Source organism: Gastrolobium bilobum, unplaced genomic scaffold (assembly GCF_033153095.1).
Source record: "Gastrolobium bilobum isolate Gb01-03AN ecotype WA unplaced genomic scaffold, APGP_CSIRO_Gbil_v1 utg58662, whole genome shotgun sequence".
NCBI lineage: Eukaryota > Viridiplantae > Streptophyta > Magnoliopsida > Fabales > Fabaceae > Gastrolobium > Gastrolobium bilobum.
Window position 1 is genome coordinate 18,430 of NW_026895569.1, and position 16,119 is coordinate 34,548.

At 35.3% G+C, this 16,119-nt stretch overlaps 1 protein-coding gene and 1 pseudogene across 4 annotated transcripts; one reads left to right on the plus strand and one right to left on the minus strand.

Moving 5' to 3' along the window:
* Nucleotides 1-1,670: 1,670 nt before the first annotated feature.
* LOC133317210 (1-aminocyclopropane-1-carboxylate oxidase homolog 1-like) lies at nt 1,671-3,543 on the minus strand. Of its 4 annotated transcripts, XM_061519063.1 has the most exons (4): nt 3,430-3,543; nt 2,996-3,366; nt 2,257-2,578; nt 1,671-1,922 (listed from the first exon to the last, which is right to left on the minus strand). In XM_061519063.1, exons 1-4 carry the CDS (start codon nt 3,535-3,537, stop codon nt 1,671-1,673), a joined length of 1,053 nt encoding a protein of 350 aa, XP_061375047.1. In that variant the 5' UTR covers nt 3,538-3,543. The 4 variants fall into 4 exon arrangements, with proteins under 4 accessions (XP_061375047.1, XP_061375041.1, XP_061375033.1 ...); XM_061519057.1 differs by having other exon boundaries at nt 3,011-3,543; XM_061519049.1 differs by having other exon boundaries at nt 2,996-3,543.
* Nucleotides 3,544-13,938: 10,395 nt separating this feature from the next.
* LOC133317263 (1-aminocyclopropane-1-carboxylate oxidase homolog 1-like) lies at nt 13,939-16,091 on the plus strand (annotated as a pseudogene).
* Nucleotides 16,092-16,119: the final 28 nt, after the last annotated feature.

Consider the following 16,119-nt stretch of genomic DNA (forward strand, 5'->3'; position numbering starts at 1 on the left):
ATTATAATTGAGTCTTTTGTCAAGTTTATTCTATCTAAAAATCTCATATCATCATTCTTTACTCAAAATATAAACGAAATTACCAACAAAGCTGGACACAATTGATAAATGGTTGAATCCTTTAAACATGTTGAGAGAGGTTCGATTTCTGATAATGTATATGAAAAATGCTTTGTTGGTAGAGAGACAAAACTCATTTCGATGATCTCTACATCTTGAAAGGATTAGTCTTCGACTGTCGGCCGAAAAATACCTTAAGGAAACTCAATATATATATATATATATATATATATATATATATATATATATATATATATATGGTTTATCGTTTCTCAAGCTGCTTGAGATAATCTTATTCCGGTTAGTAAATCACAACCGTACAAAGATGGATCAATGGTGATAAAAGAAGAGAGAAAAAAAAAAGAAATCATAACCATTCAAAGGTGAATTAATTAATATAAGGAAATAAATAAATAAAACGACGTAGTTTTGGGATAGCCGGAGATAAACTTATCTCAAGCTGCTTAAGAAATATTTTTCCCATATATATATATATATATATATATATAAAAACGAAACTAATAGATTTTTTTTAACTTAGGCTTGAAACCTGCCAATCAAAACATCGTTTTTGACCTAAAATTAGAAAATTTCAAATTTTTGTTTTCTTTGAAATCTGGCCCCACTTCTTACAAATTTTCATATTCTAAACTATTCAAATTATTTCTTATCGCAAATTCATCGTAAACCCTCAATTATTTGAGTAAAAGTTATTGGCAATTGCTGCTCGAAGACATAATATTACTATGAAAAGTTGGCAGTTCCAAAGGCAAGCCAACAATTTGTAGTAACCATGATATGCAATTTACATGTTCTTAGTCCAAATGCACTATTATGGAAAGAGAAGGGTTTTTTTTTGACTCTTTTGTCCTCATCAATTAAATAATAATCATTTTGCTCCTCCTAAAATATTTTACCCATGTCTAAATTTTCAGTGACTTTTCTAAAAAAAAAATTATCAGAACATAATCACAGTTAAATCTCTCCGTCTCTTTCCAAATATGGTTTTGTTTTGGAAAAATTGAACTCAAATTCTTTATCCGTCTACTGAGTTTGTGTTTCCAATTAAAATACACCCATTAGGTAATTTATATCTTTTTTTAAATTATATATCAATATATTCCAATTTGATCAAAATTTAACTAAACTTTAATTTTTGGTAAGTTATTTCCTTGAATAAATGGCTTATTTACTCAAAGAAATATTGATCAAACTTCGATCAAATAGACACATATTAATATATAATTTAAGAATAAAAATAGAATAGTATATAATTTGAAAAAATGGAGGAAAAAGTGGTAATTTTTCTAAAACAAGGACAAAATTATCAATCAAGCGCTATATGTGGTAAAACATTAAATTCACTGGCTTAGCTTCATATGATGATAAAATCAACGCAAGCAAAGAATTCTTGTTTCACCTTACGTGTTTTAAAACCAAGCAAATGTTAGAAATAGGTACGTACATTTTAATATCTCAGTTGCCACAAATTTTTAGTCCTAGAATAAGATCCATAATCATATTGAATTTGATATATGCTATTATTTTCAACTTACACTGTTTATTCATTTATTGTGCTAAATAAACAACCTCAATCCACATTATCCAACTCAGATCCTGAAATGTTGAAGAGCAGAGGTCCCATCAAGGCCTTTTGCAGTGAAGTAGGCTGCATAATCCGTAACTGTGGTTTCTCTGTATTTTGGAGGATTGTCTTCTGATAATAACTCTTTTATAGGTCCATAGATCTTCGATGATGGTTTAGCATCTGTGCTGAAAAAGCATGCAACAGATATTCTCGGACCTATGAGATTTGCCAGCACTCTGTGTTCCACACTCTTGAATCTATCATTTGTTACAAGCTGTGGATCAAGAAAAATAATAATGCAAATAAAAGGCTTTTTCTTTAGAATTTGTAAAGTTTCAATTTCATAAAAGGCTTTTTCTTTATACCGGGTAAAAATATTAATGCAAATAAAGTACTGTTCCATAATAGATTTGGTTATTCTCCTGTGACCTGAGATAAAGCTATATTTTGCAACCTAAAATGAGCACCACCATAACTTATACTAGTCAATTAAATATAACCATGGTAAAATTTATTAGTTTGTGGCAATGAAGCTGCAGATTCAGTAAGCATTCACAATAACTGTAGTAGGAAATTACACACATGCAAAATAGCAACAATGAACTTGCCTGCAGAAGATCACCAATATTAACTATAAGAGCACCAGGTGCTGGAGTTATATCAATCCACCTGTCTTGGTAAAGAATCTGGAGGCCACCAATATTGTCCTGCAGGAGCACTGTGAGAAAAGAATTATCTGAATGTTTGGTTGTTCCCATAGTTAATTCAGGTTCAGGGCATGCAGGATAGTAATGGCAAAGTGCAAGAAGCCCCTCAGCACAACCCATGTCTTCTAAATGGTCTGAATGTAGCCCAAGAGCTTCTGATAGTAATTCAAACAGTGTAATTCCCAGTTTCATCACATTTGTCCCATATTCCAATAGTATATCCCTACAAGAAGATGCAATCAGGAAGCAATGAAATACACTATGGTAGAAATAGAAAGTTTAACTTTGGATCTTCTTTCACTTTGTAACTTAACTTGCATTGGCTTGTATAGCTGTTTTCCCAACTTCCTATTACAACCTTGATTCATAATTCTTCACTTTAACAAAAGTGGGACACAATTTATAGCCTATTGTGCTACTTGGAGGTTCTTAGAATCTTTTCCATGAACCAAGGATTATTCTTTGTAGATTTCATGTATATTAATATCATACAAATATAAACTTCTGAAGCTAAATATAACTTGATCTAAGCGGTCTAAAATTTTGGTTAGTGTTGGGAGATATAATATAAAACCATGATGGACGTTCACTTCTAAGCTTAAGCTGTTGCTTATCAGTTAGTATAGAAACATGGACTAACCTGCATACTATTGGCAAGTCTTCTGGTTTTGGAGTATTAGGAGCCAGGTAACATGCTAAAGTATCCCTCCAATTGAGTGGCGGTGAACTATACAGATCAAAGTTGCTATTATAAACAAAAGGCCTAGTCAGATCACGGGTATATAGCTCTTTTTTCACCTCACTATCTTGTTCATGAAACCTTCGTACCCCATCTTTTATGTCCTCTAGAACAGTCACAGGGATTGCATGATTAACAACCTGAAAGAAACCCCATGTCTCAGATGCTTCCTTTATTCTGCCTACAATTTCTTGGCGTGTACTTTGATCTTTGCCAACACCTGCAAGGTCTATAACAGGAATAATGTTTTCTGTGTTGCCTAAATTTGATGCCTTTACAAATTTATCTTGTGGATGATGAAATAAGCTTGGGATCTTTGTAACCCCTTCATCAACAAGGCCTTTAACACCAGCTTTTGTATCATCAAATGCTTTGAGCTCACACAACCTATCAGAGACTTGCTTAACTGTTCCTGCAATTTCATGTGTAGTAGAAAACTCCATGTTGCTTCTGTTTCAGTGGAACCTTCAGAGCAGAACAAGAAGAGAAAAATAACCAAGAGAAGCACTCTTTTAGTCAGTGTAAGACACAATATCATGTAGTAATTACAGACACGGTTCTAATGGGACTTTGACATCCACATATGTGTAATATACTCACAAAGATAAGTGTTGCATGGTCATCTTGGTCTATGAAGCACCGATACGCATTTTCGATACGTTCTCGATGATACAAGATGTCAATTACCAAAGGATACATGTCCGATACGCGTATCCGATACGTTGAAAAAAAAAAATTAAGGAGTATCGGTGCTTCATAGATCTTGGTGGCTATCCTTGTGTTGAAGTTTTTGTTTGCATGTTACCTATTTTTACATCGCTATTTACCCTTTCCTCACTTAATCATCAATGGTGAAATGCATTATGTGGATAAATTTGTCCATGAAAATAGAAGTAGAATCTAAAGAAAAAGTTATTAGTTTTAAATCAATTTAAGTCATTGCCAGTTCTTTTTCTCTGGTTAAATTTATTTCAAGATGAGTCACCCTTTTCTGTTTTTACCGGTTGCCAGTTGGTAAGCTTTAACACTTTGCATTCTTTGCCACAAGTTTATGTTGAATGCATGACTTTGAAGACTAGATAAACTAATAATTATTTTTTAAAAAAAGGAAAAATATGTGTTATTTTAAAGAATATAATTTTGTGTCATTTTTAATGAAATGAAGGTAATTTAGTATTTATTTATTGGTTTTTTATATTCTCTTTCTTTCATAATACTCTCTCTTCCCTTCTAATTTTTGTGAAGATAAAAGAATGTAAAAGGCTAACAAATATTTACCAAATTAAAACTGTTTCATTTAAAATAATTTAAAGTTATGTTATTTAAATTGACATTTTTTCCTTAAAATAAAGATAAAGGTTATAGTTACAACCTATTTTCGTTTACAACCTCTTATAACCCTTATCTTAACCGTTGATTTCCGTCAATCAATGATTAAGATTTTCGCAAATAAAATTTATTAATTAATTATTAATTCGCAATAAACGATAACCGTTGATTGACAGAAATCAACGATTAAAATATGATTGTAAGAGGTTGTAAATGAAAAGAAGTTGTAAATGAAAATAGGTTGTAAGTAAGTATAACCTCCCCTAAAATAAATTAATAAAAGATTTACTTTGAATCTAACCAAAAGTCTGGCAACAAATTCTTGTCCCTCAATCTTGAAGGCCTACCCTCAACAAACCGGATTTGTATCCTGCAATAAGCGAGTAAGTTTTAATAAATTAATTAATTTATAATTTATTCAAAATAACGTTTATATTTGTTAATTATTACTTATTATCCTTACCCTTATTTTTTTTTTTAGTTATTTGAATTAGTGGTATAAAATATTGATTTAAAAACCTTTGAAAATTTAAAATTTAAAATGAGAATTGTCTTACACTCTTATATTCATACCACTGTTTAATTCATATGTTGTTTACAAATTCACACTTGGTTTGGGAATGAGGGTTTGGGCCAGACTTTGTTTAGCCCAAACTTGCCTAGTGATTAAAACCCACTCCCGTAATGTTCAACTCAAAGTTTTTTCTATCTAAAATTCTCATATCTTCATTTTTTACTCAAAATAAAAAAATACTAATATTTTCACCAAAAAAAAATAAATACTAATATAACATTTTAAAACTCCTAGGCTTAAAACCTGCCAATCAAAACATCAGATTTGACCTAAAATCAGAAAATTTCAAGTTTTTATTTTCTTGGAAATGTAGTCTCCTTATAAATTACTTCAAATTTCATCAGATTTTAAATTCTAAACTATTCAAATTTATTTGTTATCACAAATTCATCGTAAACCTCAAATATTTGACTAAAAGTTATTGTCAATTGCTGCTCGAAGACATTATATTAATATGAAAAGTTACTTGGCATTTCCAAAAGATCAGCCATCAATTTTAGAAGCCATGATATGAAATTTACATGTTCTTATACGTGAGAATGCACTATCACGGAAGGAGAAGAAATATCTCTAAATTTTCAGTGGCTTTTACAAGGGGAAAAATCTTTTGTCAAGGAAACCTTCTAGGATATGTAGACCTATTGTGTCTCGGAACCCGACAATTTTGAGCCCAGCTTTAGATTCAATTAGTTCGACCTTCTTTAGGTCGGCTTGCGGAAGCATTGGTGAACAATAATAGCAAATCAAATTAAAAAATAGAGATAAGGAGGAAGAGAACACCAAGAATTTTAACGTGAAAAACCTCTTCGATGTGAAGAGTAAAACCACGGGACTAAGTCCAGAAAATCGTCTACTATGAATAATGAGATTTACAAAAGATTCTCTCTGCCTCAATAACCAGAGGACTTCACTCTCTAAAGGATGGATCTATTCACAAGTGCCTCACACAAATGTTTCTCTCAGTAAAGGGGATAGAGAATTCTACTCTATAAGATATTCTTCTTCTATAGTGATGGCGTTGAGTTTCTTTCTCAGAGAATCTTCCTCTATGACTTTTGCTTTTCTCCTGCACGTTTTTTTCCTCCTTTTCTTCTTCTCTCTTCAGACGGCTCAACATCAAAGCATCTCTTATAAATAAGAGATTAGGGCACCCATTAATTTGGGCCGGATCCATCATGGGCCACAAACCCAACAAATCTCCCCCTCTGTTCCCATGAAGGAGGATATCCAAGCTTCCCTCATCCGGGGTATGGGGCCGAGGTAGTCAACCTGGCACCTGCACAGCAAACTTCAAACTTCCATATTGGAACCGTCTTGGTCATCATGTCCGACCAGTTCAAGTCGGTATGGACTTTGTCGAGCTGCAGAAACTTCTCTTCTATTATATCTCGGGTCCAATGGTACTACACATCTATGTACTTCGACCGTGCATGGAATGTTGATTTCTTCGCTAAGTGTATAGCACTTTGGTTATCACACCTTAGCACATACTTCTCCTAACTATGGCCGAGCTCTTGTAAAAAATTCTTCATCCACACTAGCTCCTTGCATGCCTCAGTTGCAGCAATGTACTCGGCCTCAGTAGTAGATAGGGAGACACGCTTTTGGAGTTTTGACTGCCAAGAAATAGCTTCCCCTGCAAAGGTAGTCAGGTAACCTGTGGTCGGCTACCTCGAGTCGTCATCTCCACCCAAGTCGGCATCCAAGTAAGCTTCTAACTCGGGTTTTCTTCTCCCAAAACACGAACATCTGTTGACCGTGCCTTTGAAATATCTGAATAGACACCTGACGACGTCCTAATGCTCCCTGCTCGGGTTTGACAGAAATCAGTGATAATTGATATTTATTACACTTATTTATTACTCTTGATTGACAATTTTAGGATTGTTTACTGTATTAATAATGGCCTTTTGGGCTAAAATGGATTTTTAGCTTTTAATTGGATTAAATTTGTTTTTATGCTAAAAATCCAGATTTATGATGTTCCAGTATTTTGGGCATAACTTTTGTTCTAGGTGTCTGATTAACCCTGTTCATGTCCCATTTTTCAGAGTACTTAGAGAGCTACAAATATTTTGAAGACATGAAAGCCAAATTCGGACAAAAAGGTGGTCGAAATTGGAGCCCAAGTCAGAAATGAGATTTTGGAGTTTTAGTTAATTAATTGGGCTTAAGTTTGGAATTGGGAACCTAATGTTTATGAGGCCTAAAGCTATTATTTATTATTTATTTCTTTTATTTCTTTTATTTCCTTTTATTCTGGATAGGATTTGTGAAGCCCGAAGCCCAGTTAGTAGGGGTTAAAAGGCAAGATTAGAAAACCTTGAGCCTGTTTGATTGTGTTCTGGTTTTTTTGTTCTTAAAACAGTTTTCTAGAATAGTTTATAAGAACTATTTTTCAGAATAAAAGAAGATTAAAATTCATTTGATAAAATTGTTTTTAAAAGAGTTTTAAAACTTAAAAAACTGAAAAATTTGCTTGGTAATTTTGTTTTGAAAACATATTTTCAAAGTTAGAAAATAGAAAACTTGTTTGATTACTATTTTTTTTGTCAACTTCATTTTATAATTTTTTAACCATACGTAAAAATTTAAATACATTTTAATAAAATATTTTTAACACCATGACAAATCGCATTATCATCATTTTGTTGCCACTATAAAATTCTCAGAAAATATAGTACCACCATGAAGGATATAATTAATTGATTTAAAAATATAACTCAAAATCAATTTGCCTGGAAGCTAACTAGTCAGCAGTTATGGGTCTATATATTGTTTGTCAGTATTTACTTATTCAAGCCCGTATCTGACTCATACCTTAATGGAAGTAAAAGCCGAAATCTAGCAATGAACCTAACCATTACCTTCTTCCTATAGGCTTAAATAGTCACACCAAGAAAAGATTTTAAAAAATATTCACCTTGAGGAAACATTGAGGTGGCGTTTGCCACTGGTCGCAGACTGTATTAGCAGCTAGGTTACCCAAGAGTGCATTAGGATTGTTAATTTGCTCTTGAGGGGGGGGGGGGGGGGGGGGGGGTCAGTCAGTCACATTGCAATTAATGAGAGAGGAGATGTTGGTGGACAACACAACAAAGGGTTGGAAGTTTTTTTTAGTGCCACATCGTTCAATTCTAGTATTATAAGATTCAATCATAATTACAAAGTTTCCATTAATGAAAACAAGAGTTCTCTGTGTTTTTCTTGTTTCCAAAACAGAGAATTAAAAAACAAAACAAAAACGCCTAATAGATGTTCTCTAATTCTTGTTTTAAAAACTAAAAAATAGATGCTGTTCTTAAAATTATTTTTCCAAAACACTCATTACCAAACAACTTTTTTTGTTTTTTTTGTTTTTAAAATTAAAAAATGATTCTGTAAAACAAAAATCAAGCAGAGCCCTTATTTTTCAGCTTTCATTCAGTTTGTGCTTTATTATTTAGGATTCAAGACAAATTTCATGTTCTTTCTTCTTTTCTTCTCTTTAATTTTTGTTTTGCACGTATCCATGTTAGGCTAAGCATTCTATAATCAATCCAAGAATTATAAATTCTATGTTTGAATCCAGAGGACCTGCGCCTCTTTTGCATTCAATTTGTTTCTCTACTTTTAACTCGGATCGAACATTACGCGATTGTGGGTGTTGAATCTGAGATCTGCGATTGCATCTTAAGAAAGAGATTAAATGTTAGATTTAACGTTTAGGTTGATTAATTCGATGATCTTAAGTCAAATGAGTTGATACTTCGTGATTGCGCAAGTAGACGCGTCGTATTGATCAAACCCTAGGCATAGTCTAGAGAGGGGTTCCTTGTACTTTTTGTTTTAGTTTTTGTTTTTAATTGAGCGATTTAGTACCTTGCAAATTCCTTGTGAGAGACGATTTAGGTTGTTCCTTATATTACAAATTCTTATTTTTATAAACCTGGTAATTTGAGTGAGTTCGACGGCTTAAGTGATTTGGCGTACAACCCCAACTGCATGAGTAAGTTCGAGCCTTGTACATATCTTGGCATGCATAAGACTGCCTACAACTGACTTATATGGGACCTTTGACATCTCTACTCTTTTTTCATCACTGGTTGGACCCTGCTTCTGGCTTAACTTGAAGTGTCCAACCACAGGAGTATTGACCGTCTTGGATTGATCCATATTGAATCTCTTCATAATTTTCTGTATGTACTTCTCCTGAGATAGCCACAACAACTTCTTTGAGCGATCCCGAACAATCTTGATTCCGAGTATCTATCTTGCTGGGCCGAGATTCTTCATATCGAACGACTTGCTCAAGGATTTCTTGAGGGTATTAATCTTTCTCGTGTCTTTTCCCACTATTAGCATATCATCTACGTAGAGCAAGAGAATGATGAAGTTGGCTTCATACCTCTTGATAAAAACACAATGGTCTGCTTGAGTCTTCGTTAAGTTGTGCCGAGTCATGAAGGATTCGAACTTTCTGTACCATTGATGAAGTGCTTGCTTCAGGCCGTACAAGCTCTTCTTAAGTCGACATGTCAGATGTTTTTTAGTTGAAACTTCAAAACCTTCGGGTTGCTCCACGTATACTTCATGAAGGAAGGCTATCTTCACATCAAGCTATTCGACCTCTAAGTCTTGAGCGGCCACTATGTCGAGAACAGTTCAGATTGATGTCATCTTCACTACTAGTGAGAATATTTCTTCAAAGTCTATACCTTTCTTCTGATTGCACCCTTTTACCATAATCCGAGCTTTATATCTTGGCTTTGGGTTGTTATCCTCCACCTTGAGTTTGTAAACCCATTTGTTCTTCAAAGCTCGTGTGCCCTCTAGTAATTCGACCAGATCAAAGGTGTGGTTCTTATACAAGGATTTCATCTCGTCTTGCATGACTCTCTCCCATTCTTCCTTTTTAGCACTGGTCATTGCCTCTTTATAACTCTGAGGCTCTTCTTCTTCTGCAATGACTATGTACTCGTTTGCAGGATATCTAGTGGAAGGACATCTAACTCGGACGGATTGCTGAGTTTGTGGTTGCTCCTCGGAACTCAGTTCTTCTATTTCACCTCGGACTTCCATATGTTCTGATTCCATCTCACCATCAGTTGTGGCTCTTCCTGTTGTCCATCCTCCTTAGTGTTTTTCTGATTGGATTCTCCCCCTGCTTCAACTCGGACAGGGGAGACGAGGTTTTTATAACGAACAATAGTTCAAACCTTGGGCTTTTGTATGTCCTCAATAGTCTAACTCTCCAAGAACAATACATCTTAGCTCCTCATAACCTTTCTGTTGACGAGGTCCCAAAGACGATAGCCAAACTCGTCCTTTGGTGAGCCGAGATAAACACACTATTTTGTCTTGGCATCCAGCTTTGCTCGTTCATCCTTGGTAATGTACACAAATGACTCACATCCAAATACTTTCAGATGCTCATACTTTTCCTTCATACCAGTCCAGACTTCTTCTGGGATGTCTCCTTCTAAAGGACTTGATGGTGATAGGTTCATCAGGTCGACTGCAGTCTTAACGGCTTCTCCCAGCATACTTCGCACTCGTTCTTCAATGGTCTGGTTCATCCTTTCAGCTATACCATTCAACATAGGTGTCTTTGGAGGTGTCTTCTCTAGCTTTATACTTGCCGCCTGACAGTACATCTCAAATAGACCTAAGTATTTTCCTTCATTGTCAGCTCAAACGAACTTCATCTTTCTATCGGTCTCCCTTTCAACCCTTGCACGAAACTCCTTGAATGTTTGGAGTACTTGGTCTTTTGAATTTAGCAAGGTCACCCACACTCTTCTTATATGACCATCGATGAATGCGACGAAGTAATATGCATCACTTAGAGATTTTTCTTACATAGAACACACGTCAGTATGAACAAGATCAAGAGCATACCTCCTTCTTTCAAGCTGATCCGATCTCTTGAATGAAACCCGACATTGCTTGCCTGCTAGACAATGTGTGCATATCACCAAGAGTTGACCTCTAAAGCTTGGCAACAATTCCTTCTTGGCGAGGATTTGCAGAACTTTCTCACTCATGTGTCCGAGTCGTCTGTGCTAGAGCTCCAAACTTGGTTCATCTTGCATTGCATTGGTCTCTCCATTGCCGACCTTCCCTTGCATAACGTAGAAAGATCCTTCTTTCTTACCTCGGGCTACCACCAAGTTACTTTTGGAGAGTTTCCATCTTCCTCCACCAAAGTAGTTTACTAGCCTGACTTCATCAAGCTTTCCTACAGAGATGAGATTGAACCGCAAATCAGGAACATGTCTGACCTCCTTTAGAACTAGTCTACAATCTATGTCGATCATCATCGTGACTTCTCCAATTCCCACTATCTTACTGGTAACCTAGTTACCCATCTTCACGATACCAAAGTTGTCGCCTTGATATAATGAAATAACTCCTTGTGGGGTGTGACTTGGAAGGATGCTCCTGAGTCCAGAACCCATGAACAATCGTTATAGGCTACATTCAAGTAGTTATCTTCAGCAATCAGGAAGATATCGACCTCGACCTTGTCTGCTACAGCCGTGGTGCTCTGTTCTTCGCTCTTCTTCTGATGATATATTGCATCCGGCTTAACATTGCCTGTCCTTTGATCCTTCTTCAAAGTTTGACATTCTGACTTCCAATGACCCAATTTTCTATAGTAGAAGCATGTGAGAGTATCTAGCCTCATCTTGGACCGACCTCTAGACTTGTCACGACCTTGGCACGTCGTTCTTCCACGATTTTCAAAAACATTTTCGTCATTTTGTTGGGTTATACCTCGCTCTTTTCTCTTAAACTCTTCACTTAGCAGGATATCTACAACCGAGTCCAGTGTCATCTTTCCTTCTGGGGTCGAGTTGCTAAGCGTCCCCACCAAAGTATCCCAGCTTTCGGGCAATGAGTTGAGTAGCAAGAGGGCATGCAACTCATCATCTATCTTCATGTTAATCTTCGTCAGTTATTTTACGATCCCCTTGTATGTGTTCAGGTGCTCAATCATGCTTTGTCTGTCCTTGTAGTCTAGCTTCACAAGTCGGTGCACCAAGTATGCTTTATTGCGTTGCGTCTTCTTCTGGACTAAGGATTCCAGCTTCGTCCACAGCTCGTGAGCATTTGTGTAGGTTGACACATGCTCGAACAAGCTCTTATCATGTATTTACAGATCATAGCAACTGCCTTCCGATTGAGGAGATCTCACTCTTTATCGCTCTTCTCTTCTGGCTTGACCGTATAAATCCTTGCAATAAAGATGATCATCCATCATGTGTTTCCAATATAAGTAGTTCTCCGCGGTGAGATTGAACATGTCACCATCATGCACTACGACACCATCCATCTGTGACCTCACAGAGCCCTTGATCTAAGAGCTCTGATACCACTATTGTGTGTCGGAACCGGGTAATTATGAGCTCGACTTCAGATTCAATTAGCCCGACCTTCTTCAGGTCGGCCTGCGGAAGTGTTGGAGAACAATAATAGAAAATCGAATTAAAAAACAGAGATAAGGAGGAAGAGAACACCAAGAATTTAACGTGGAAAACCTCTTCGATGTGAAGAGTGAAAACCACGGGACTGAGTCCAGAAAATCGTCCACTATGAATAATGGCATTACGAAAGATTCTCTATGTCTTAATAACCAGAGGACTTCACCATATAAAGGATGGATCTACTCACAAGTGTCTCACACAAGTGTTTATCTCTATAAAGGGGATAGGGAATCCTACTCTACAGGGTATTATTCTTCTTCTTCAGTAATAGCGCTGAGTTTTTTTCTCAAAGAATCTTCGTGTTTGACTTGCGCTTTTCTCTCTCTCTTTTTCTTCTTCTCTCTTCAGACAACTCGCATCTAAGCATATATTATAAACAAGAGATTAGGACACCATTGATCCGGGCCTGATCCATCATGGGCCACGGACCCAACAAGACCAATCAAGGATGAAACCCAATTTACAAATATGGCTGAATTGCCCGTGTATTAGTAACATGATATATAATGGGGATTTTCTTTGTTTTGCTTTGTCAGTTGATCACTCATTGTTAAGGGATTGTTAAAGGAAGTCGTGTTTGTATAGTGTTGAAAGGTTCCATAGTTCAACGCAACACTTTGATTTTTTACGTCCCTATAGTGTTTTTCATGCATGGAATTAAGTTTGGAATTGAGCCTTCAAATAGAAATTGGACTGTGCTTGCAATAAACTTGTTTGATATACACATTTGAATTGAAATTCTAATTCCTAGTCCAATTTCATGTAATTGAAAAATAACTATTTTATACTATTTTAAGAATTACAATTCTAATCAGTATTTATTGTTGTTGTTCATTATCTTTGTTGCTGGTGTTAGCCATGTCACTGGCATCATCTTAGTCATGCAAAATTTATGTGAAATCATGGCCAAACACCACAACATATAAAAGGGAAAAACTGAGGAGTATCCATGATCCCTCCCTGGTCACCACTTTATGTAAAGCATTAGGGATTGACCAGTGCTGATCAAACAAATGACCATCATTAAAAATATTGCACTTTTGTCAGTTTCCATGTGCCCACTTGCCAATGTTTGGAGTATAGCACATACCATATAAAAGGATTTTAAAATTGCACCCAATTGTACAAATAATATAATCCTTAACTCTTAAGCTACACATGAATGGGGAGAGAATGGTCAAGACCCAGATTAAATACTCAACATTAAAGTTTATAATTGATTGTGCTAATCTTTTCTTTAGGTAGATTGTCAAGCTTCTGCTAGCAGAAACACGAAATTCTTCTTATTTATGAAGCATCTTGGGAAAGAAAAAGGGATACCTTAGTTTACTTTTCATCATGGAAAACTGAAATGAAAATCATTTACATTCTCCCCTCTTCGTTCTATCTACTCCTCCTTGATCCCCTCTATTTTGAAGGCTTTGTAGTTGCTTTTTCCTAATAGAATTGTTGAACACAGAGAGTCTCTAAATATGGTGGCCACAAGCAAAGATGAGTTGGAAACAGGAAGTGTTTCCAGTTATGACAGGAAAAGTGAAGTCAAAGCATTTGATGATTCAAAGGCTGGTGTCCAAGGCCTCATAGAAAATGGTATAACAAAAGTTCCACCAATGTTCTATTGTGGACAGTCTTATCTCGGTGATGGCTCAACCAGTGAATCAAGTTCAAAGTTCAGTGTCCCCATAATTGATCTCATAGGCATCCATAGTGATCCTATTTTGAGAAAAACTTCGATATGCAAGTGAGAAGTGGGGCTTCTTTCAGGTCATAAATCATGGAATTCCAATAGTGGTTTTGGATGAAATGATCAAAGGAACTTGCATGTTTCACCAACAAGATGCCAAGGTGAGGAAAGAGTACTATTCCCGTGATCCCAGCAAGAAAGTTATTTATGTTTCCAATTTTAGTCTGTACCATGATCCTGCTGCTAATTGGAGGGACACACTTGGATGTTTGATGGAACCTCATCCACCAAAAGCACAAGAATTGCCAGCAGTTTGCAGGTTTTTGAAAATATTATTTTTTAGCATTACCCCTTGGTCATAATCAGACTTGAAATTGTGGAAGGATAAATTTACACCCGTATATGAATAATAAGTCTTACATTTTTTATTTTCTATTGATCTCACTTGCATCTAATAGTTTTAATTTATTAATCATATGAGCCATTAAATACAAGTGAGTTGAGTTAATCCTCCGCCTTGAACTTAATAACAATTTACTAGTTTCTAAGGAGAGTTAGATAATTTCTGATTGCTAATGATATTCTATAATGCAACTTTGGTTTTGGGAATACAACAAATCTGTTGCTTCTTAATCCTCATGTCATTGCCTTTGTAGGTGTTTAGCTGTTTTTCCTATTTATTGTATAAAATCTTGGTCCCCTTTGACTATATAGTTACTTTCTTTTGAAAAAAAAAAGTTATGATTTAAGAACATGTTCAAAATTTGTTAAGATAATTAAATGTTTTTGAAAAATAGTTCATATTATGAAAGAAATTTTTTTAAGCTTAAAAAAAATGTTCTAAAATGTAACTTTTCTATCCTTGATGAGTTGATAATATACCTGCAGAGATATTGTGACTGAATACTCCAAGAAAGTAAAGGTGTTTGCTTCTACATTGTTTGAGTTACTATCAGAGGCTCTAGGCCTAAATAGCTTGCACCTTAAAGAAATGGGTTGTGATGAAGGATTTCTTATTCTATGTCACTATTACCCAGCATGCCCTGAGCCTGAATTAACTATGGGCAATAGCAAGCACACAGACAATGACTTCATAACAATACTTTTGCAAGACCAAATGGGTGGTCTTCAAGTTCTTTATGACAATAAATGGATTGATGTAACTCCCATCCATGGAGCTCTTGTAGTAAACATTGGGGACCTTTTGCAGGTAAAATCATGATGCATAAAAATAGCATTTTCATACAACTTTTTAAATAATTTTATTGATCAAATTAAAGCAAAATGCACAGCATCACAGTTAGTTGAGTTTGCATTGTTATTGCCAAAACTCTCTAGTTACTCCATTCCATACATTAGTTATATGTAACAGGGTGGTTTTATATCAAACGTAAAAATAAGAAATCTTACGCTAATCTTAGCCGATGATCTACATACAATTAACAGTTGTAATTTATTGAGAATTAATAATTAATTAATGAATATAACTTGGTAAATTACATTCATTAGATGCACATAGATCTATGACTAAAATTGAGTGTTGTCAAAATCCTAGCCTTGTCAAAATCATCATGTTTTAGTTCACACTTCACACAATGGGTCTGACCATTTTTTGTGGACATTGTCTAAAAATGTAGCACAGGTTATACATAAGAATTGGATTATGATTATTAGTTTCACTGTTTTTTTGTTCAGCTTGTTACCAATGACAGGTTCATTAGTGTTCAGCACAGAGTTTTAGCAAAGCATATAGGCCCAAGAGTTTCAGTTGCATCGTTATTTAGAACAGATGGTGATGAGTCAATAGTCTATGGTCCAATCAAGGAACTGTTATCTGAAGAAAATCCACCAGTATACAGAGACATCTCCTTAAAAGAGTACACGACACATTATTATGCAGAGGGTATTGGAACTTCCGCATTATCACACTTCAAGTTGTGATTATGAACACTTTTGCATGCAATCTTGA

Coding starts and splice junctions, on each gene's coding strand:
- LOC133317210 (XM_061519049.1), bottom strand. CDS start 3,537: ATGGAGTTTTCTACTACACATGAAATTGCAGGAACAGTTAAGCAAGTC. Junction 2,579..2,995: donor GACTTGCCAATAGTATGCAG/GTTAGTCCATGT, acceptor ATCTTCTTGTAG/GGATATACTATTGGAATATG. Junction 1,923..2,256: donor ATATTGGTGATCTTCTGCAG/GCAAGTTCATTG, acceptor CTTGATCCACAG/CTTGTAACAAATGATAGATT.